Here is a 20,702-nt window from a genome sequence, read left to right on the forward strand (position 1 = left end):
CCCCTCTCGTCCACCCTCCTTCCCTCTCTTCCTCTCCCCTCCTCCCCTCTCTTCCACCCTCCTTGCCCAGCCTGGCCAAGTTCATGCGCCGGACCCAGGCTGCCACAATCATCCAGAAGTTCCAGAGGATGTACATGGAGAGGAAACGCTACAGACAGAAGCAGGCCGCTGCCCTGGCCATGCAGACCATCCTCAGAGCCTACATGGCCCGCCAGAAGTACCGCAGGGTAGGAGGAGCCCCTCCACACACACACACACACACACACACTCTCTAGCAGACAAAGACATAAACACACACTTGCTAGACTTGGCCAACTCGGATCAGTGAGCATGTCGTTGAGTCTTAAAATAAACCCTGGCATTACACAGTCATCCCAGATATGAAGGAGAGCATGGGTGAGTCTCTCACACACACACACACACACACACACACGTGACTGGGTGAGGGTTAGAGTTACCTGTGGATGTCCAGCGTGAGCAGTGCGGATGTGGTGCTGTCAGAAGTGGGACCCCTTTGATGGACGCATACAGCTGACCTTTGAACACTGCTAGTCCTGTTTCTCTCTCTTTCCCCTCGTCTCTCTCTCTATCTAGATCTTTCTGTCTCTCTCACTGCTTTGATTGAGTCCTTGTCTGTTAGAGGATATCAGGATGCAGCCCAACAGAAAGGTTTGCTCATTCGATAGAGGACATTTGTTCCATAGAACTCACCTTAAACTCTCTCTCTGTTTTCTCTCGCTGTCTTTCTGCCTCTCTTATTTTCTCTTGCTCCATCTCTCGTTCTCTCTCTCTCTCTGTCTCTCTCTCTCTCTCTCTCTCTCTCTGTGTCTGTCTCTCTCTCTCTCTGTGTGTCTGTCTCTCTAGTTACTGCGGGAGCACAAGGCCCTGTTGATCCAGAAGCATGTGCGTGGCTGGCTGGCCAGACAGTGGTACAAGCGTTCGCTGCGTGCCATCGTGTACCTGCAGTGCTGCACCAGGAGGATGAAGGCCAGGCGCCAGCTCAAGAAGCTCAAGATCGAGGCGCGCTCCGTGGAGCACTTCAAGAAGCTCAACATCGGCATGGAGAACAAGATCATGCAGCTGCAGAGGAAGATCGACGAGCAGGTGACGTCCCTCACTGTCGTCCGTGTGTGTGTGTGTGTCTTCTTTGGAACCGGAGTCTCTTTTTATAGTTTGGGCTTCATATCTTCTCAACTCCTGTCTTTCTGGGTTTAGAACAAAGATAGCCGTGTGGTCAGCGAGAGGCTGAACAGTCTGGAGAGTTCCCACGCGGTGGAGAGTGAGCGCATGCGTACCGAGTTGACCCGTCTGCGCGGCGCCGAGGAGGAGGCCAAGAACAACGCCAACCGCGTGAGCACCCTGCTGGAGGAGCTGGAGAGGCTGAAGAAGGAGCTGCACACCACCCAGAAGGAGAAGAAGACAATCGAGGACTGGGCCCAGAAATACAGGGACGAGATGGAGAAGGTGGGTCCTCTGCTCCTTCTCTCCCTTCTCTCCTCCTATCCGTGTCTTTCCTTACTGCTCTTCTCCTCTCCTCTTTCCTTGCCTCGCCTCTTCTATCCTTGTCTCCTCTTCTCCCCTCCTCTCCTCTTTCCTTGCCTCGCCTCTTCTCCCCTTGTCTCCTCGTTTCCTCTCCTCTTTTCCTCTTCTCCCCTGGCCTCTCCTCTTTTCCTCTCCTCTTCTCCCCTGGCCTCTCCTCTTTTCTGCTCTTCTTTTAAATGCTCCTCCTTGCCGCTCCGCTCCTCTCTTCTCTCCTTTCCTCTGCCTCCCATTCTATCTAGATATTTAAATACAGGTGAGGAATTTCTAGTAAGTCTGATGGACACCTTTCCGCTCCCCAATGAAAATGTTTCCCATAGTGTCCCTCAGAGAGAGAGAGAGAATTTCATTGGAGGTTTGCTCCTGTGGAAACGCTGTATGTCATGATTTAGGGCCCTGTGGAGTCTGCTGAAGGATGGGTTCATGATGGGCTGAGTCATGGCCCTGGGCCAGGTGAGCGCAGGTAGACTAGTGCTGTGTGTCTGTCTGAGAAAAACCTGTCAGGTAGAATAGAGGCAGTAGTGTGCAGGACAGTCATTCAGTAGTTCTGTTAAATAAATGGGCTTCTTGATGGTAAGCGAAACGTGTGTGTGTGTGTGTAGATGGTAGCAGAGCTGAAGGAGCAGAACGGACTCCTGAAGAACGAGAAGAACGACTTGAACCGAATGTTAAAGGAGCAGAGCCAGCAGATGACAGGTACACAGTCCTAAAGACCAATCACATCAACCTAAAGTGTCTTTGCAGGTGCACATCTGTTATAATGTGCCAGCTAGCTTTTGAACTGAAAGGATATGAAATTGATACAATATATGATATTTCAAAACGTACCTGCTCCCTTTTCCACCCTCACTTTCTGTCGCTTTTTCTCTTTCCCTCTCTTTCTCTTCTCTCTCTTTCCCTCTCTTTCTCTTCTCTCTCTTTCCCTCTCTTTCTCTCTTTTAGAGAAAATGACTCGCGCTCTAGCAGAGGAGACTCAGCAGTTGGAGAGCGATCTGAACGAGGAACGCTCGCGCTACCAGAACCTTCTGACGGAACACCTACGCCTGGAAGAGAAATACGACGACCTGAAAGAGGAGATCACGCTCTCTGTGGTAAGACACACACACACAGCTGCTCAGGTACGGATGGAGCAGGGCCTGTTCTGTTTGTTTACAGCCTGTTCTCCTTCTAGAATGTCCCCAAGCCGGGCCACAGGAGAACAGATTCCACACACAGCAGCAACGAATCAGAGTGCACATACAACTCCGAGTTCGCCGAATCAGAAGAAAGCTCCCGCGCTACAGAGGTAAGAGGCAGGCCGGCTAAAGTTTGACATGAAACGTCTTTGTGATATCCAAATTCTTATGACTGGTCACAAGACACATGACTTTTTATTTTGTAAATGTTTGTATCACTTCCTGTTCTGGCAGGATGTGACCCGCGGCATGGACACGTCTCTGACTCTGAAGCTGCAGAAGCGCGTGACAGAGTTGGAGCAGGAGAAACAGTCGCTTCGCAACGAGCTGGAAAACAAGGAGGACCAGTTCCAGCGGGCTAGAGCCAGGGTACTACTAAACTACAACTGTACCACTGCAATACTACCACAGTACTAATACACCACTGCGTTACTATACATCTCCTCTACTATAACAGCTCACCTGTCTGTGTGGCAGGATGACGTGGAGCATAAGAAGGCTCGCGGAGCAGAGCTGGAGTACGAGTCTCTTAAGGTAAAGCGATTTGAATTAGGGATCACATGTGCCAATAGTGTGGGTGAAAGGTAGGTAACCTAGTAGTGTACTAAAGTGTGGGAGAGATCTGGTCAACCTAGTGTGGGTGTGTGAGAGATAGGATGCATAGTGTGGGTAAGAGGAATGAGGTACCTCTTCCATGAGGTACCAATGTTCCCCATTTAGACTGCGGCCATTTTGTTTGTCCCCTCCCTCCCCCAGCGCCAGGAGCTTGAGTCTGAGAACAAGAAGCTGAAGCACAACCTGGCAGAGATGAGGCAGAGCCTTCTGGGCAATGCAGGCGCAGGGACGGGGGCCCCGGGCTCCCCGGCCTACAAAGTGCTCCTGGACCAGCTGAACTCCTCCTGCGAGGAGCTGGACGTGCGCAAGGAGGAGGTGCTGATCCTCCGCTCCCAGCTGGTCAGCCAGAAGGAGGCCATGCAGCACAAGGTAGGGGCCTGCCTGGGTCATCCCTCCCTGGGGCCCCTCCCTCCCTGGGGCCCCCCTCCCTGGGGCACAGGAGGGGTCGCTTCTTGCCAGTTTTTATGTGTATATTAACATAAAGTACCGTTCTTGGATCTGTCTACTGTGCTAACTGTGTTTCTAACTCTCCTGCCCCCCCCCTTCCACCTCACACATGCCCTCCCCCCTCAGGATGAGAAGGTACTAAGAATGACTATCTGAATGCTTTGGAAATGATAGTTTATTCATTTTAGATCTCTCTTCATTTCTATCTATGTCTCGCCATCTAACCAGTAAAATGAAAGACCCCACTAACCAGTCTAGTGTTGCATGTAGTACTGTACCAACCAGTTGGGCCGTAAGCCTGTTCTAACACATGGTCTGTACCAATTGGTGCTGATGAGGTGCATTGAACAGTAGAGGGCAGTGTCACGGTAATAATCACTCTGGCCACATCATAACCAGTGGCGAGGGGCAACCTGCAAGAGCTGTGATGTAGATGACCTTTACGGCTGTGTGTGTAGCTGCCTGTGGTGATGGGGCACTGTTATGTAACATTAGCCTTTATCAGAGTGTGACCTTCTGACATGAGATTAGATGAAACTTTATTGTCATTGTGCACATTACAGAGCCAATAAAAAGCAGTTAGTCTAACCAGAAGTGCAAATCGTAATGGCTTATAAACAGAAGTGCAAACAAGGCGTAATGACAATAGGATGTCCTGAAGTACAGAGTAAATACTGAAAGTACTCTGCCCTTATCATTGCTCATCACAAATGTATACATGTATTTACGTGTGTGTGTGCCTCAGGAGACCATGACAGACCCTGTACACCATGTCGAGGATGTTTCCAAGTTGAAGGACTCTGGTGAAATCAAACAGGCTTACATAGGCCTCAAGGACACCAACAGGTACTCACCACTGTTTCTCCACCTCTTCCTCTGTCTAAACCTCTCTCCTCCTCTCCTCTATCCACAACTCCACTGGTGTTTGTGTGTTTTCTTGGAGGTGTGTGTGTGATTTCTTGGAGGTGTGTTTGGGATTTCTGGGAAGTGTGTGTGTGTGTGTGTGTGTGGGTGGGTGTGTGTGTAGTTGTGAACCCCTCTGTTTGTTCTGTGCAGATCACCCAGGTTCTTGCGTATGCCGCTGGAAGCCAATGAGCTCCTGAGTAAGCTCAGGTAACAAATCAGGTGTGGCCTATGCATCGTGGGCAGAGCATGCATGGCCACACTGACCAATTGTAAGAGGGATACCAGAGGCAAATTTGTCTTCCATAGAGAAGGCTGATGTAGGTGATTAAGCTAAGCTAGGCCAGCCTATGTAGTGACATTCATCTAACTAGCATGGTAATGAAGCTAAGCTGTAACCTAAGCTAGCTTGCTCTAACAGCATGAGGAATGATCTGCCAAGTACTATGTGCATTTGTAGGGACACTGGACTCTTCAGTCCAGTGACTGATGCCAAATTGAATAGTTTACCTCCAGAACATGATGTCTTTAGATTGTGTCATGAATTAAATAATGTAATTTCAAAGAAATGGGAGTCAGTCAAGCAGGTGGTTGTGACTGCTGTTGGGGTTATCTGGGTGGGCATGCTTGTGTTTAAGAGCTGAGTCGAGTGCTGGTCTCTGAGCTGTGGAAGGGTTAAACAGCCTTGCTGCATGGCAGCAGCATGGACCCACACTGTCAGCGGTACAGGAAGTGATGTCACGATACGGGGAGGGTGCAGCCAATCAGCCTTATGGAATGACTTGGCATGAATCCTGCATGCATCATTTGTGTTCCTTTTTGTGTTCCTTTCCTCCAAGTGACTTGGATGTTCCCCGCTATTATGTCAACTTTTGCTTTGAATATCTATGTTGTCAAATCATCCATGTGTCGTCCATCCACACCTTGACACTAAGCTGTGCACATTAGAATCAATACAGAGTCCATACAGGTGCTTCTTACAGGTACACAGTGGTCTGCATAGCAGCTGCACATGCTCAAAAACACAGCCACACATCGAAGCAGCACTGGGTTGCTTTCGTACCCATCCATAGTCTGAACAGCACTCACATTGTAAGAACCTTTTCCTCACACACACACACCTCTGTACACACCATCTTGTGTGTCCCCCCATCCCCCTCTTTATGTTGCCTTTTTTTCTTTTTCTTTTGTTCTTTTTTCTGTCTGTTCCTGTGTGTTGCTCAGATCCCCCACTCCAGACTTCCATAGGCTGAATGAGGACGGAGAGCTCTGGCTGGTTTATGAAGGGTTAAAGGAGACCAACAGGTTGTCCGTGTTTTCCGAAGGGCTCTGTGCGAGCATGTGTATGCCAGGTTGCAGGGGTGACTTGGGTCTCTGGGACTACCAGTCCCTCTTCCTCCCCCCTCTCCCTCTCTCACTAACCTCCCCCTCCCTCTTCTCTCCCTCGTCCTAGTAGTACTCACTTGTCTACTAACACGCTCCAGGTAGTTGGTGTGTGTGTGTAGGAATATATGGACGTCCTAGACGGTGATCTGCTTGACTTGCATACTGTATGTGAAGTCTACAGGTCACTGTATCTCTGCTTGCTCTCCTCTCTGCCTCCGTCACCCACTAAAACAGCTGAAAGTGTGTCAACAACATGCAGCATGTTCATGCACCTGTCCTCTTGGGGCAGGGCTGAAGCCCCTGTGGACCTCGTTCTGAGGAGGCACAGAGGAGAGAGGGAGGCCGATGACTCGCAGCCCAGGGGAAGGCAGGGCTGGGAAGGCAGGGCTGGGGAGGCAGGGCTGGGGAGGCAGGGCTGGGGAGGCAGGGCTGGGAAGGCAGGGCTGGGGAGGCAGGGCTGGGAAGGCAGGGCTGGGAAGGCAGGGCTGGGGAGGCAGGGCTGGGGAGGCAGGGCTGGGAAGGCAGGGCTGGGAAGGCAGGGCTGGGGAGGCAGGGCTGGGGAGGCAGGGCTGGGGAGGCAGGGCTGGGGAGGCAGGGCTGTCTGCTGGAGCTGGGCTGTGTGTCACCGGCTGACAGCATGCCGCCAAGAACGGACAACTGCGGTCGTGAGAGTCCTTGCCTGCTGTGCCCCCGGGATCGCCTCACCCCCGGTGCTGATTTGTCTCCTTTTTCTCTCCCTCTCTTCTTTTTCATCTTGTGTTCCCTCGACGACCCTTTTCACCATCATTCATTCACACACACCTGTCCCCTTGCACACTCGCAACCTCACCCTCACCACCACCCCTCCCCCTCCCCCCCCCCCTGCCTCAGGTTGCTGGAGTCCCAGCTGCAGTCGCAGCGGCGTAGCTATGACAACGAGGTGGAGGTGTTGCGCGGCGAGCTGCAGAGCGTGAAGGAGGAGAACAACCGGCAGCAGCAGCTCCTGGCCCAGAACCTCCAGCTGCCCCCGGAGGCCCGCATCGAGGCCAGCCTCCAGCACGAGATCACGCGCCTCACCAACGAGAACCTGGTACGTCCCTCTCTCACCCGAGCCCACAGCCCACAGCCCACATCCCACATCCCACAGAGAACCGCTCACCCCACAGGAAGGCTCACACTGGAGGAAACCCACCGAAGCCAGTTGAAGAGCACATGATCACGGGCAGGTGGTCACACTTGGAATCACACGCTCACACTTGGAATCACACGCTCACACTTGGAATCACACCCACAGCGTGAGATCACACTTATACACCAATGACAATTTGGCTCGCCTGGAAGACATCCTGCCAAAGAATTGGTAGGCACACCATTTGAGTGTGCTTTGGTTCTGTACAGTGCGTGTATGAGTGTGTGTGTGTGTGTGTATCCATCCTATGTCACACACTCATCTGTGTGGATGTCACCTGTCAGGACGTGCTGAAGACAGACGACCCCACAGAGTATCGCGAGGCCCGGGTCATCATTTTACGACGGATGGTTGTATGTAGATAAGGCACTGCGTGTGTGTGTGTGTCAAAGAGAGATGTGTTGTGTCCTTGCACACGTGTGTGACCACTAACACAGGCTGGTGTGTGTGTGTCTGTGTGTGCGCGCTTCACAGAGCAGTGTTTCATCTGATCTCTTAACTCCCCACAGCAGTGTTTCCTGTTCTAACCCACAGTGGATGAACACCCTTTTCCTAAGCCCCAGCTGACAAACTGCACCCCTCACTTCCGTCTAATAAACAGCAGCAAATCAGCACCCCTCTTCTTTTAATCAGACCCCTTCTTTCTGAAGGCACCGAATGATGGAGACACAGTTTACAGAGTTTTACCAATAAAAACATAAATAAATACCAAGAATAATAGCTAAGAACGAAGAAAGTGCTCAGCTGACTACTTATAATGACTTCTAAAAAAATAATATTTACAGTACTCTATAGACCCAAGCAGGCCACATGCCCAAAATGATTCTCCTGAGTATGTGAGGGTAGCATTGGCCGCTCCTCCAGAGCAGGAGGGGCTGTCCAGCCCATTGAGGCAATACTGGGACTAGATGCAGGGAACATACTTTGTCTCCATCACCAAATCTTTTCTGGCTTTCACGAGCTGTATCAGATGGTGTTGTTGTGTTGTTCTCTGCCACTGGGGGGCGTCAGTCCTCTATGATCTGAGCTTTCTGTCTGCTCCCAAAAGCACACTGTGTGGAAAACCTGGATCCACTGCTTCCCTCACCTCTTTGTACTTCCTGTCTGTCTCTCATCCTCCTCCCCCTTTAGGATCTGATGGAACAGCTGGAGAAGCAGGATAAAACCATCCGCAAACTCAAGAAACAGCTCAAGGTCTTCTCCAAGAAGATTGGGGAGATGGGCGGTAAGACGCTAAGTGTGTTTGTGCGGGTGTGTTTGTGCGGGTGTGTTTGTGCGGGTGTGTTTGTGCGGGTGTGTTTGTGCGGGTGTGTTTGTGCGGGTGTGTTTGTGCGGGTGTGTTTGTGCGGGTGTGTTTGTGCGGGTGTGTTTGTGCGGGTGTGTTTGTGCGGGTGTGTTTGTGCAGGCTATTCTGGTTGAGTGGAGCCCAGGGAAGTGTGTGCGTGTTGGCAGGCATTGTGTGTTGGCACCGTCTTGGAGTGCAACCTGTTACAGCAGGGGTGATCCACATTTCCTCGCCTGGGGATTAATAAAATCTTAATCACAAATGTGTGTGTGTCCGTGTCCACAGCGGGTCAGATCGAGGGCCAGGTGTCCCCAGGTCAGATGGTGGACGAGCCGATCCGCCCGGTGAACATCCCTCGCAGGGAGAAGGACTTCCAGGGCATGCTGGAGTACAAGAAGGAGGACGAGCTCAAACTGGTCAAGAACCTCATACTGGGTCAGTAACCCATCCTGCTCCCCCCAGCCCAGACCCCCTCGTCCCCCCACCCCCACCCCCAGGGCTGTTCCCAGGCTGACTCCCCCTCTCCCTCCTCTCTCCGCTGGCCAGAGCTCAAGCCCCGTGGTGTGGCCGTGAACCTGATCCCGGGCCTGCCGGCCTACATCCTGTTCATGTGTCTGAGGCACGCCGACTACGTCAACGACGACCAGAAGGTCCGAACGCTGCTCACCTCCACCATCAACAGCATCAAGAAGATCCTCAAGGTGCGTCCCGTACACAAAGGGGAGGGTGTGTGTGTGAGGGAGAGAGAGTGTGGGTAAGGTCAGCGACTCCCCATTGATATAATGAAGAGTCACTCGTAGGTCTTTTATTGAAATGGGTACGTTTGAAAACTCAACCCATTTCTCTTTCCTTGCAGAAACGGGGGGATGACTTCGAGACCGTCTCTTTCTGGTTGTCCAACACCTGCCGCTTCCTCCATTGTCTCAAACAGTACAGCGGGGATGATGTGAGACACGCTCCAAACGCACGCCGACTTTCCCTCTCACCCTGCCTCTGTTCTAACCTGCCTCGTGTCTCTGTCTTGTGTGTTTCTCCAGTCATTTATGAAGCACAACTCCTCGAAGCAGAACGAGCACTGTCTGTCCAACTTTGACCTGGCAGAGTACCGGCAGGTTCTCAGTGACCTGGCCATCCAGATCTACCAGCAGCTCATCAAGTGCATGGAGAACATCCTCCAGCCTATGATCGGTGTGTGTGTGTGTGTGTTGTAGCTTTATTACACTACCTAGTATGTGTATGTTGATGTATCTCTACTTCCTAGTTAGTAAAGAGAAGTGAAATCATTTCACTCTACTTCCTAGTGTGTGTGTGTGTGTGTTTTTGAGCACTTTTTCTCATGTTGTGCATGCGTTTGACCCCCCCCCCCCCCCAACAGTCTCTGGCATGCTGGAACACGAGACCATCCAGGGCGTGTCGGGGGTCAAGCCCACAGGCCTCCGCAAGCGCACGTCCAGCATTGCGGACGAGGGCACCTACACCCTGGACTCCATCCTGCGGCAGCTCAGCGCCTTCCACTCCATCATGTGCCAGCACGGCACTGACCCGGAGCTCATCAAGCAGGTGGTCAAGCAGCAGTTCTACATCATAGGAGCCGTCACCCTCAACAACCTGCTGCTGCGCAAGGACATGTGCTCCTGGAGCAAGGGCATGCAGATCAGGTGGGTGTGGATGGGGATAGGTGGGTGGATGGAAATGGAAGGGTTAGGTAGGTGTTGATGGGATAGGTGGGTGTGGATATGGGTGGATGGGGTGGTTGTGGATGAGGTGGATGGTTATTGTAAGAGTGTGTTTTTATGTGCGTACATAACGTTGTACATGTGCGTGTGCGTGTGCGTGCGTGTGTGTGTGTCCAGGTACAACGTGAGCCAGCTGGAGGAGTGGCTGAGAGACAAGTCCCTGATGGTGTGCGGCGCCAAGGAGACCCTGGAGCCTCTGATCCAGGCGGCACAGCTGCTGCAGGTCAAGAAGAAGACCGACGAGGACGCCGAGGCCATCTGCTCCATGTGCCTCGCCCTCTCCACCGCCCAGGTGAGGCAGCGGCCAATCAGACACCTGGTGCCAAACACAGGGGGTGTCTTCCTACAGGCGATAGAACCCTGACCTCTTTTTTTTGTGTGTTTCTCTCAGATTGTGAAGGTCCTGAACTTGTACACTCCGGTCAACGAGTTTGAGGAGAGGGTGTCGGTTACATTCATACGCACCATACAGGTACCCTGTACTGCCATGACTTGGTTTGATATATCTGTGAATATATACATGTGTGCGTGATGTGATATTTATACTGTCTATACTCCTCCATCTCCTCCTACCGTAATGTGTCATAAATGATGTCCTCCATCTCCTCTCACTAGACTCGTTTGCGGGACCGCTGTGAGACACCCCAGCTGTTGATGGACACTAAGATGATCTACCCTGTCACCTTCCCCTTCAACCCTTCTTCTCTGGCGCTGGAGACCATCCAGATCCCCAGCTCTCTCAACCTCAGCTTCCTCACTCGCGTCTAGACCTGGGCACACACACACACACACACACACACAGTCACACCTGCGTTCATGTTCAAACCCTCACACACACACACACTCTGCCGTGAGTCCTCTTGTCACGCGCCGACGTGTCATCTCCTATCATCTGCGTGTAAAAAGAGCCCACAGTCCTCATAGAGAATGCAGAAACTATCCAACATGTCCTGTACAGTACATCCCCCAGTGCCCTCCTCCCCCACACACACACCTCCCAGTTATCCCACATTCCCTTTCCTTTAGCCCAGACACCCTGGGCCTCGGCCTCTCCCCTCGGTTCTCGGTAGTTGTGAGTGTTCTAGCAGTCCGGTTCTCCAATAGGAATGTAACTCGCTGAAGTCAAGTCTCTGCCCATAGGGTGAGCTTCAGTTCTCCTCTATTGTCATGTTCTCTTCTCTCACTCTGAACAGTCAAGCCAAGACAGAACCCCATCGTCTGTACCATACTACTTATACATATATAAATACATATAAATATGAATATATATATCACGCTATTATATTTTATTTATTGCATCTTTTCTTCCCCTCCTTTAAGGAAAACTTGAGTTTCTTTGCAGAAGACATGGATGTCTAAAATGAGTGAATATGAGCTCATATTAGGGATTTTATTTTAACTGGCAAGTCAAGTAAGAACCTGTTCTTATTTTCAAGAAGGCCTGGCAAGAGACAAAAATCTTCTCATGGGGACAGTGATTGAGAATTCAAATGAAACAAAGGTAATAACATGATAGACAGAACTATATAGACACACCAAATCACAACAACAAACAGACAAACCAGCACATCACAACAAGAGTAATCACAATTGGGGAGACAGTTACAGCAACAATACTGTTATTGAAGTCAAATTCAGTGGGACAGACAGGATGTATAGACAATTAGACTAGTGCTGTTATATAATATTTCTGTCAATACCAGATGTAGGATTATTTCATGAACGCTACCGTAGCTTTTTCAAAGTAGATGTTTATTTGTGAATGTGTCGTGCTTTTACTCAAGTAGCTTTGTCATGTATAACCTGCCTCGCCAAGAGCTCCAAATCTAGCACAGATTAGCCCATGTAGAACTGCTAGTCTTTTTAGCACAGATTTAATCGGCGGACTAGCTTCCAAGTGCAGGTATAACCTAACTTCTAGCTTTTCAGGACTAGCCAGACATGTCCTGCAAACCCTCCTCCCCCCCTCCCAGTCACCTACTCCCTCCGAGATCTCATTCAAACTCTGCTGTCACACACTGATATACACACACACATACACACACACTCAGCCTACTGCTGTGTTAAACCTGCTGTATCGTAGGGGTCTAACTGCACAGAGGCACACTGGATACATCCTGTTCTTTCCACAATATCCTCCCTGCTGAACTCTAGACAAGTTTACGATAAGTGTGTAATTATTTATTTCAGTATTAAGATTTTTTTGTGAAGTGGAGGATACAAGTACTGCTGATTCATGTGTCACTGAGCAGCACTGCCCTTGCTCCTGCCAGGCTGTAGAATATCACTTTCATTTCTCCTCCAGAAGCGAAATCCCATCTTCTGGACCAATGCCCTGGTCTAACTATGCTCACCCCTGTACTAGCAGAGAGGTGGCAACATTGGGCCCTTTTATTATCCCCGACCATAATAGGAAAAAATCGAAACGAGAATTTTTTAACTAGCATGTAGTGCTGTCATTCTCTTCCATGCATGGGCTCAGCTTTACTGCTACATGGCTTAATAGGGCTGTCAGCCAAATGTGTGGGTTGTCGGCTGTGAACTGGAACAGTTTTTAAAGATGCATCAGTTTAGTAAGATGTGATATTAAATGTACAGGACGTTACCCAGTACCTTGGGTCTCCTGTAACAAAGTGCAAAAACCTGATCGTCAAATATTTTGCGTTGAGTTGCCTCTTCGTTCCATTGGCTTGCTCCTCCTGTGCCATCAAAATGAACCCTGGAATCTTTTGGCCTACTACTTCAAATTTAACCTTATTTGCCTGTCAACCTTAACCAGTGTCAACCTTTGACCATGACTAAACCATTCTCTGATGGAGGTACACGCTAATGAAAATGTATCATCAGTGATGTAGAAATAAAGTCCTTTCCTTGAATTATTTTGTGGTGCAATCATGATCTGTAAACATATCATTAGCATTGGGTCCACATGACTGTACAGTATTTGGGAATTTGTCTTTTTGTTAGATTTAGCATCATAAGGATAATAAGTATTGACTGTGTAGAGATATACTAAAGGTCATACATAGACTGGGAAAACACCTGAATAACAATGGAATACTGATGCTTACCCATATGAATGTTTAAAAGACATTAGATTTTATTGTCAGTTATCTTTTAAGACAAAGCCTTATCTGTTTGACATTCGCACAGTAAGATTATCTGACATTGTTTCTGTTTACAGTGTATGTGCAGTATATATGTTGGAACCACTTTAAATTTGTTCTTGTTTTTTTTTAAACTAATTTGTGTTTTGATAAGGTGTCAAGAGTTGATTCATTGTTTATCCGCCGTCTGTCAAAAAGCACTTTTTAAATAACACAGAAGTCAAATAAATATAACCATATTGAATATCCAGTTCTTCAGCTTAACTCATGAGTCCTGTAACCCTAGCTTTGGGTTCTTCCACAGCTCCACATAACCCTACCGCACTCCCCTGCTGTATTTGAGCTCTTGACAGAATCTCATCTCTCAATTCACTCAGTAACTTGTGTTAATTAGACACATTCCTGGAGACTGTCATATTGTCCATCACCAGCACCACCATTCATACAATCAGACTGTTCTGTGTTCCAGTATCTCATTCATGGTCTGACTGCTCATGGCCTATTTTTAGTCAGATAATTATATTTGCGCGATTTCCTCTTTTAAGAGTTGGTGTATGATACTCAGAAGTTGTCACTTAAGTGTCAAGCTGTAGATTCGGGTGGCTTTGAAAACGCAAACATTTATCACGCCGTACTGACATGTTGGAATTATTCTGACAATGACATCATCAAACCTGACACCCTTTCCCCTCCTCTTTTCTGACCCCATGTGTACATGAATAACTGGACTGTTTGTAGTTCCTGGTAGCTGTGCTTAGTGAATGTGTTCACCCTTAAGAAACTTGGAATAAGTTGAAATTGTAATATCTGTAAACGACAAATAAAGGAATTCAGCACTGTCACTTGGGTCAAGTTTGGTTTTGTATGTGAGTGGGGATGGAGTGAAGACCATTGAGGATCCATGAGGATATGACCATTTCCCAAGAATAGGGGGCCCAGTTTGGTATCTAAATGTCTGTGCACATCTAAATAAAGAGTATGTTTTCATCCAGGTTCCATGCTGTCACTCCATGTAACCTTTCAATGTTTGTTTAAGATTATTGTAGGACCATTAAGTATTAGTTATTGCCTACCTGCAGTAGCCAATGCCTTTAGGGGATTATTTTAGTATGAAGTGGCTCTGCACCACACCAGTGGACATCAATGGAATCTAAATAAGGAGTAGGGAGTCAGGTGGCTGAGCGGTGAGGGAATCGGGCTAGTAATCCGAAAGTTGCCAGTTCGATTCCCGGTCATGCCAACTGACGTTGTGTCCTTGGGCAAGGCACTTCACCCTACTTGCCTTGGGGGAATGTCCCTGTACTTGCTGTAAGTCGCTCTGGATAAGAGCGTCTGCTAAATGACTAAATTTAATGTAAATGTAAATAAACCAATGATTGATATATGTGTAGTTCTTTATTTTACCGACTTCACAATGGCACCTTCATGAGAACCAGCCTGAGATACATGTGCCATGAAGAGATACAATCTTTCAACGCACAATATCAGAGCAGCCATCTAGCCCAGGCTTCCTGTCTCGATGATCTGAGGCCTTGTCTCTCCAGTTCTGCATGTCCGAATGGACCAAGATGTAATCGGCACATATCGGAGAGATCAAAAAACTATTTCGTAATGACATAGTCAAATGGACTACTTAATAACATCACCAGGCCTCTTTTGTGTGTGTCACATCCATAAAATCAATTCAACCAAATTCAGTGGTGCCTAGAATCTCAGAACATTGACGGAGGGAGGATGAGAGGAGGTACAACTGACGAACTTGAAGCCAGTCCTGTCACCACACATGAACACACTCAGACCTATAACGTGTCAGTTCAGTCTAACATGTTTACATGCCGTTGTTTGTTGTTCCATCTTGGTTTTTTTTGAGTTTACATACATTTGAACCCTTCTGACCCCTATCCCTCATCCTCTTGTGAAAGGGTGTTGCCGGGTAGGTTTCAGGTGACATCGTGAAAACAGGCTCAGCTGGATGGGCAGGGGATTGGAATTATTGGCCTCAAAAAACAAACTGGATCAGCGGTGATGTCACAGACCCCAGTCTATAATATAGATTTATATCAAAACAGAACAAAAGGATCTGGCTTTACCCCTCCCAATACCACCATCCATCTCCACTCTCTGGTTCGCTCTGCCACTACCCCTCTAGAACTAAAGTTCATGTCATAATGTCATAAACAAGCTGATTCGGAACGTATCTATCATATCTTATAGTATTGTAGCTCCAGCTGTTACGCTTGATCCCCTTGAGCTTTCCTGTCTGATTAGAGGAAACTGGAATCCAGAGTGCACTTCGCAGGATCTGTAAGCTCCATAATCCTCAAAAAAAAACAGACGAAACCAATAACTAGGATTTGAGTGCTGGTCTGTTTTTGAAGTGACACAGTGGTTCTACTGGGTAGAAAACACATCAACAGGAACCACTCGGATGTCTCATTACACAGACAGACATGGTACTGTCCTTTTCCAACAATATCAGCTCTCATCTCCTCCTGCTGTGTGAGGGGTTCTGAGGCCATGTAAAAGGATGACACATGGGGTCCTATATGGGAGTCAGGGCAACAGAGTGTTATGATATACAATAGGCTTTTCACAGTGACCCTTGTCTCCCTCGCCCTCCTCACTGCCCAAAGACCAGTGGTGTCCTGACACAACCACTCTCTCTCCGACCTCCACACTGAATGTGATGGCATCACAGTAGAAATATCAAAGATAAAGATAAAAGGAGCTTTGTACAACATGAAGGCTAACTGGAATCAGATGATTCCAAAGCTTTTTCTATGAGGCCCATATCACTGGATTTCCTTTTTCCTCGCTGAAGCGGAATTATTTGTATTGTTAAGGCCATATAAAGAGTTGTGTTTGTGTGTGTGAAACTGGGTTTCTAAAGTCCAGGGGCTGTAGAGTAGTCTCAGATTTGCGACAATAAGAAATGGTTTCACTGCTTACATCATGTCTCCTATACGTATGGGGGCTCTAGTATATATTTGTGATGGCCAACCATCATGGGTGACATTGTTGACGTGGACTAAAGGTGAAGCAAGTCTGCATGTGTGTCTGGGCCCTGGAAAAGATTAACCGATGTCCCTATCAACAATGTAGAAATCCAAATAAATACATAAAAAAACACAAAAAAAACTGTCAAAAGCATATTTAATATTTGCAGTTGATCTGCTTGTGTGGGCCAAAAGGAGGGCCCATTTGTTAGCCAGTTATGATAATCTCAGGATTGTGTGATATTTCAAATATAAACCTAGGTCTGAATAATAAATGTTCAAATCTTCTAAGTGGATTAAGTGGAAAAATTGTGTCTTGCCAATCCCTGGAGAATAGCTGCCTTGTTAAGTATATGTTGGTTCTGCATACAAGAGATTAAATAGTCAGTTTGTAGTGTCCCAGACAGTGGATTTCCCACTGTCATCTCCCACCTTCATCATTCATCTTGTCATAATCTTGTTCATTATCTGGTCAACGTGTCACAAAGAAACTGATCACGTGGGATACGTGGAAAGTGTATTCTGAGAGCAGCATGTCATCCTTTAGAAATACAGACAACTGCACTTAAGAAGTGTGACAGGATACAAGTCAGCGCTTTAATTTCAGCAATTCTGAGAAACCAGCCGAGCACAAGGATGTGGAGAGTGAGGCCTGATGTGGCAGGCCTGTGATATTGGAAAGAAACAGCCGCAATGGCGACACCAGCCTTACGACATCAGTCGGAAACAAATAGAACAGCCTGACTACAGTCTCAACAAAAGACAGTAACTATGATTAGTTGTTTTTTGTTTGTTTTTATTAAGAAATCGATAAATAAATAAAACCATGTAAAAATATTGTGCCAAAAAGTCATTTATAGGGGCATGGCCATAGGAATAATTTTTTCAAATATGGTCATAAAAAAAGTTGTCAAATTGGTCCCTTTGTAACAGACAGCTTGATAACACATAGCACCACTGTCCAGTCACCCACACAGCCACACAGCCTCAATGCTCATGTAAACAAACAGAAGGCAAAGGACAAAACAATGCAGATAACCTAACTAATTAATTTGGGTAAACCCAAGAATGGAAATTGTCAACATTTTCTTATAAATATAATATATTAATTTATGTGTATTTCACAACCCAGGACAGCATATGAAGTTTAAAGGCAGAGAAAACAAATTAAACAATGTCACATCGGGGCCTGCACAATAACACGGTTCTGATCAACCATGTTGAGAACAAAAACTAAAGTGTTCACTTCAGGACAGATTTTACACCTACACGTCATCTCTAAAGGCATTAGATTCGTTCTTACAATCTCCTTGATTATGTGTCATAATTAATAATATGTGCAAACATTGTGGATGACCGTAAAACAATCCTTTGACACACAAATTAATAACCGACAAGTTAGTTTCAAGATAAATGGCATAAACAAAAAAAACAAAAAACTTCTATGTGATGATATGAAAGATGGTGGCTAAGAGGTGATTGACGCTGGCTAGCGCCCCAGGAGAAAGGTTAACCCTGCAATGCCCACGCCAGCAACAGCAAACAGGGCCGTCTTCATGGAGGAGTCTTGGTTCATCCCTCTGGCACAATCTGAAAACTTACAAAGCCCTTCCTGCAGAACAGACAACACAGGAAGAATTACAACCTGAACAGGAAAATATATTAATCTGATGAACATTAAGATATTAAGAACCTGTTCAAGATTTTGCTAGAAATTTGTTCTCAGACTACATCATTCTGAATTATGGTAGACCAGACCAAACAGAGTAGACTATGCTTCTAATGATGGATATAACTGTCACAAACACATCCATAGTAGTCAATTTCCTTCTTGCCTTTTTTGCATTTTTTTTTTGCATTTTAACACAAGTGTCAGTCTAAAGCACAGTAACCAATCATACTATAAATTGTTACCCCTACCGAGTATTTATCAACCAAAATGAGGAAGTGCTCAAAAAATAAAAAACTGCTTTATTTCCTCCACACTGTATTTACATTGAAACCATGGTGTGGGGACAGCACCTGTCGTCAAAGCACAGGCGGTTCACCCCTTGTTTTTCTCGTGAACTACTAACTTATGGGGGTTGGGGATTCCTTTGAGGTCACTAGAGTGTTGCGATGAAGTCCGTTTGGCACAGTGGCATGAGTTTCAGCAGTCTGTTAGGACCAACTCACAGTGAAGGAGAGATGGTCTAGTGTGTGTGTGTGTGTGTGTGTGTGTGTGTGTGTGTGTGTGTGTGTGTGTGTGTGTGTGTGTGCGCGAGAGTAGGGAAGGTATCCCTTCACAAAAGTAGAAAGGTTTTTCCAGCTGCTACTGCAGGCTTGCAAAGCTTTATCTTCCCCGAGTCTAAAACATTTCTGTGTCTGAGTGTTTAGGCTTTCCAGAGTCATATTTCAGCATTTTCAACTCTGACACCTGTATAAAGTCCATTCATAGTCACCATTTAAGCCTAGCCACATCACAAGATTGCAGCGTAGGTGGAATGAACTGGTTTCGTTATCAAACAAGGTTTCATTATGAAACCAAATTTCCCCCCCTGTGGAGTATTAGGGGGTTTCAAGGCTTCACTTGCATCCAGGTACCCTGAATAACAGTAAGACTGACATTCAGTAAGTTTAGTCTACAAAATTGCTAACCTACAGTCCACCATATAAGACAGCTTTTCTTTATGAAATCCTTGTGTGTAGGCTTCAGTGCTGGTTTGAGCCTACAGACATCAGTTGTTAACTTGGAACATTTGTCTACATTCCACAGATTCTTGGCAATAGCCATTCTAATTCCCATAATCAGCCACACTGAGGAGGGTGCCTAAAGGCTTTGCGCTACACCTAAAGAGTGACATAGTGTATAACCAGACATGATTCACAATGACCACACACACACAGACTTAGGTGTTAGTCTAAGAGAAGGAGATAATGCTTACCCAGCCTCCATTTTCCTGCAGCCAGTCTTTCTTCTCCTCTCCCAGGAAGTCAGCGATCGCCTCAGCCAAGCCTCTGCATTTGTCAGGCCCTTGCCCAATGTCCTGCCCCTTTGACTTCTGCTCTTGTAGCTGTCTGGCCAGCACACCAGTAAAGGTGAAGATGCACACTACCCTTCCCCAGTTCAGTTTTCCATCTACAACTATCTCTTTCAGCACTGCCCTCAGGCTGGCACAGGGGTCCTGTTCAGAGTGGCACAGGAGGTTCTTGGAAAGGGCTTGGAAGGAGACGCTGTTCAGGGTCTCCATGTCCTGTGCCAGACGTCTCATGGCAGCCGCCGGCTCGCTGGGAGGGGGAGGGGCTAGCCGTGGGCTTGCACAGCAGAAAGCCAGGTAGTCTTCTCCCAGAGCCAGTGTCTCCTTCCACAGCCTACACGACATATTCTAGAACAAGGAAACCCAAACAATACTTTACACATTAGTTACTTCCTGCTTAAAACAAGTCTTCAGACTAGGCAATTTCATTCCTGACAATGATTCATGAGTGAGCGCAATAGTGATACGTAAGCATTCAGGCCTAACACATCCACAGTAGCAGCCTTGGTTCTCAACCGAAATGCCCTTTTAAAAGAATGGACCCGGTTCAGAATTGTATCGTAAGCGGCAAACGTTAGCAAGCGTGCTCTATTAGCTAAATAACAAGTGTGGCTACACTGAATTGTGGAGAACTCTTGTAGTTGAAGCTGTAACGTTAGTAGCTAGCCTAGTAGTAGCGTACTGTAGTCTACCAGTAGAGAATGTAAGACAATACTATTGAGACGCTGATGATCTTTCAATAAAAGCTAGCTTGTAAACCACAATAAAACACCTTAATGCTGGGAGATAGTTAAGATTCTATATGTAGCCTAGCCGTAGGCTGATCACTTGCGAGCCAGCTAGTTAGACCAACCTTAGCTAGCTAACTGCTCTCTACTACGAGCATCTGTCAAATCTAGCAACACACAAAGAACCCGTTGTGCACCGAGAAACCGAAGCAACAAAGCATACATAGAGATATTTGTCAGACAAAACACATCCGTCATTTTTAACGGTAAGACTTTGAGCTTAACTAACATGAGCCCGCGTACACATAATTCCAAATATTTACACTTTTCAGGATAGAAATTAAACAAAATCTTACCCTCCCAGCGATGTCAGCTCACGTACAGACAACTGAAGGACTGCACGTCGCTGCTTCGGCTAGTTCCGACTATACACCCAACAGTCGACGATTTCGTTACGTCATTACACCGGTAGTCCCCCCACCCTCGTTTTCTGTGATCCACCATACAGTGTAAAAAAAAAAGAAACTTTCCATATGGTTAGCATTACGTTCGTCCTTGTACTTCACCTTCGCTCATTGTCGCAGGTAATATGGTGAACTA

The 20,702-nt window shown here is 47.3% G+C and overlaps 2 protein-coding genes across 2 annotated transcripts in view; one reads left to right on the forward strand and one right to left on the reverse strand.

The window, feature by feature from the left end:
* Positions 1-14,194, forward strand: part of LOC136955739 (unconventional myosin-Va-like) — a 34,344-nt gene extending 20,150 nt beyond the window's left edge. The window contains 23 exon segments of the mRNA XM_067249464.1: positions 71-227; positions 865-1,104; positions 1,216-1,464; positions 2,142-2,235; positions 2,482-2,630; positions 2,711-2,824; positions 2,949-3,083; positions 3,192-3,248; positions 3,471-3,698; positions 4,522-4,622; positions 4,833-4,889; positions 5,904-5,984; positions 6,936-7,134; positions 7,518-7,586; positions 8,365-8,458; positions 8,804-8,953; positions 9,065-9,219; positions 9,375-9,464; positions 9,556-9,706; positions 9,894-10,176; positions 10,372-10,546; positions 10,646-10,726; positions 10,870-14,194. Coding sequence (XP_067105565.1) covers positions 71-227; positions 865-1,104; positions 1,216-1,464; positions 2,142-2,235; positions 2,482-2,630; positions 2,711-2,824; positions 2,949-3,083; positions 3,192-3,248; positions 3,471-3,698; positions 4,522-4,622; positions 4,833-4,889; positions 5,904-5,984; positions 6,936-7,134; positions 7,518-7,586; positions 8,365-8,458; positions 8,804-8,953; positions 9,065-9,219; positions 9,375-9,464; positions 9,556-9,706; positions 9,894-10,176; positions 10,372-10,546; positions 10,646-10,726; positions 10,870-11,022 — 3,262 coding nt within the window. The 3' untranslated portion in view covers positions 11,023-14,194.
* Positions 14,195-16,938: 2,744 nt separating this feature from the next.
* bcl2l10 (BCL2 like 10) lies at positions 16,939-20,518 on the reverse strand. The gene is made up of 3 exons (XM_067249010.1): positions 20,459-20,518; positions 19,282-19,722; positions 16,939-17,969 (listed from the first exon to the last, which is right to left on the reverse strand). Exons 2-3 carry the CDS (start codon positions 19,717-19,719, stop codon positions 17,847-17,849), a joined length of 561 nt encoding a protein of 186 aa, XP_067105111.1. The 5' UTR covers positions 19,720-19,722; positions 20,459-20,518; the 3' UTR covers positions 16,939-17,846.
* Between the last annotated feature and the right edge of the window lie 184 nt (positions 20,519-20,702).

This window comes from Osmerus mordax, chromosome 13 (assembly GCF_038355195.1).
Source record: "Osmerus mordax isolate fOsmMor3 chromosome 13, fOsmMor3.pri, whole genome shotgun sequence".
Taxonomy (NCBI): Eukaryota; Metazoa; Chordata; class Actinopteri; order Osmeriformes; family Osmeridae; genus Osmerus; species Osmerus mordax.

Excerpts from the sequence above, each read along its gene's own strand:
- bcl2l10 (XM_067249010.1), bottom strand. The coding sequence starts at position 19,719 with ATGTCGTGTAGGCTGTGGAAGGAGACACTGGCTCTGGGAGAAGACTAC. Across the intron at positions 17,970-19,281 it reads TGCAGGAAAATGGAGGCTGG|GAAGGGCTTTGTAAGTTTTC; the intron begins GTAAGCATTATC and ends TCTGTTCTGCAG.